The sequence below is a fragment of the Beta vulgaris genome, chromosome 3 (genome assembly GCF_026745355.1).
Source record: "Beta vulgaris subsp. vulgaris cultivar EL10 chromosome 3, EL10.2, whole genome shotgun sequence".
In the NCBI taxonomy this organism is placed as follows: Eukaryota; Viridiplantae; Streptophyta; class Magnoliopsida; order Caryophyllales; family Amaranthaceae; genus Beta; species Beta vulgaris.
In genome coordinates this window covers 12,152,301-12,154,853 of record NC_079204.1, presented here as the reverse complement: position 1 = coordinate 12,154,853, position 2,553 = coordinate 12,152,301, and the positions used below count along the sequence as shown (strand labels likewise).

At 48.4% G+C, this 2,553-nt stretch overlaps 1 protein-coding gene across 1 annotated transcript; it reads right to left on the bottom strand.

Moving 5' to 3' along the window:
• Positions 1-939: 939 nt before the first annotated feature.
• On the bottom strand, positions 940-2,319 carry LOC130590759 (uncharacterized). The gene has a single exon (XM_057393301.1). It carries the CDS (start codon positions 2,317-2,319, stop codon positions 940-942), a length of 1,380 nt encoding a protein of 459 aa, XP_057249284.1.
• Between the last annotated feature and the right edge of the window lie 234 nt (positions 2,320-2,553).

The following is a 2,553-nucleotide window of genomic DNA, read 5'->3' as shown; positions in this document are numbered from 1 at the left end:
GCCAGCTTTGAGTAGCTTGTCCACCTCCTCGTTGACTATCATATTTCTTTCTGGAGCAAACTTCCTTCTTTTCTGCTTCACGGGCTTTGAGTTAGGATCGACGTTTAGCTTATGGGTGATGATGTCAGGCTCAATGCCTACCATATCTTCATGGCTCCAGCAAAACAGCTTAATTTTTCTTTAAGAATTCAATAATCCGCTGCTTCTCCTCAGCTGGCAGGGATGCCCCAATCTGCACGGTCTGCTCTGGCTTTGCTGGGTCCAACGCCACTTCATCTACATCTTGATCTGTTGGCTTGGCTGGCGCTGGACCTTGCTGTAATTGCTAGATAGATTCCTTTTTTGCTTTTAGAGATATGCTATAGCATTCCCTAGCCAGCTTGCGATCGCCCCTGATTTCTTGCACTCCCCACTTGGTAGGGAACTTAATAGTCTGGTGATAGGTTGAAGGTACAGCTCGCATTTTGTGGATCCATGGTGTCCCCATTATGATGTTGTATGCTGAGGGACAATCTACCACATTGAACCTGGTTTGGAGGTTGACTCCTTTTGCATAAGTGGGCAATACGATCTCTCCGAGCGTTGTAGCTGGCTCGCCATTGAACCCGAACAGAACGGTTGCTTTCCTGAGGATATCAGCTTCCTGCAGCCCCATGCTTTCTAGAGCATTTTTGAAAATGATATTAGCTGAGCTGCCATTGTCTATCAAGACTCGCTTCATGAGGCAATTGCTGACGGTGAGAGATACGACGAGGCCGTCATGATTATCAGCTTCCTCATCTCCATCTTCTTCGTCGAAGCTGATGGTCATGCTTCTGAGCTTTTTCTCTTCAGCACTCCTCAGCGGGCTAGGTGCAGTTTTGGAACCTTCTCGAGCAAATCTCTTGGCTGCAGAGTATGTTAGTCCACATATTTCTGAACCTCCAGAGATAGAATTGATTACCTTATCGTGTAGGGGCTCAGGTGGCGGATGAGGCTGTTGCTGGCTGGGCCAGCTTTATCTTCTTGCTGCCCCTTCTTCCCCATCAAGTGCTCGAGATAGCCCTTCTTGAGCAGCCATGCCACTTCCTTTTTGAGAGCATTGCATTCTTCTGTTCGATGGCCATGGTCGCCATGGTAGCTACACCACTTGGTGGTGTCCTTCTCGCTGTCTGGTCTGTCGCTTTTGCGAGGCCACCTCGTGGTTCCCAGCTTTTCTAGTGCGTTTACTACGCCTCCTGCATCCACGTTAAAACAGTAGGAAGCAATGGAAGGGTAATCGTTGTTAGATGATTTACCTGTGGCCTTGCTGGCTACGTTATTACTTTCGCGCTTCTGATATGGCTGATGGCGCCAATCATTCTTCTTCTGGTTCTGGGATTTCCGATCGTAGCTAGGCTCGCTCACGTACCTGGACGCCTCGTCCTCCTCGACACGTATCTCAGCCATAGCTCTGGCCCTGACCTCTTCGAATGTGCCACATGGGTACCTGGTCAATTCATAATACAATCTAGATTTATAGGTTAGTCCTCTCCTGAATGCTTCGATAGCTGTGGGAACATCCAGGTTCTTGACAGAGATCATTTCCTTGTTGAATCGATCCAGGTACTGCCTCACAGCTTCATTGGCTTTCTGGGTGATGCGGTACAAGTCGCCGGTGTGCTTCTCTAGGACCCTGCTGCTTGCAAACTGCATATAAAACTTGTTAATTAAAGCAGCAAAATTTTGGATGCTACCTGGCTTAAGACTTATCAGCCATTGTAAGGCGGGCCCAGATAGGGTGGCCCCGAAGGACTTGCACATGGTGGCTTCCAGCAGATGCTCAGGAATGGACAGAGTCCACATCTTCTGTTTATATTGAGCTACATGGTCATAGGGATCCGCAGCTCCATCATACAGCTTGTGAGGCTGGGTCACGTTGATCTTTTTGGGAATCCTGGCTCTTGCGATTTCTTCCACGAAGGGGGATTGAGCGTAGCCATCAGGAGATTCTTCAGCCACAGGGGTAGGTGCTCCAGGCAACTTCGTCAGCATGCAAAGTATTTTCCTGTTATGAGATTCTAGGAGCGCCATTTTCTTAGCTGCGGGATCAGCTTCATCTGCTTCATCGTCGGACCTAGCTGCTCCATCTTCACCTTCACTGGCCTCGGAATCTTCGAGATCAAGCATCTTAGGAGTTACGTTCCGGATACGCTGTTTGGGCGTTTTGCTACTTTTGACAGAATCCAATTCCTTTCTGAGGCTGTCAATGGTCTGCTGGGCCTCAGATTGAGTGCGGTGAAGGTCCTCTTGAGCCTTCAGCAAAGCCGCTTTCATTGCTTCAGCAGAATCGTCAGCCATTTCAAAGTTGGGTTGAGTGTTTCTTTTTTTGGGATTTTGATGAGAGTTTAGCTGTAGAGCCCCACGGTGGGCGCCAAACTGTTTATGCCAAATTCTGATCAGGCAGAACTTAGCTGAGGATCTACAGCTAATGGAGATGCAGCTACAAACGACAAAAGATGCTAGCTACGGAATTAAAAGAAAATGCAAAGAAGAGGCAAAGACACCAAGAAATGGTGACGCGGAAAACCCCAG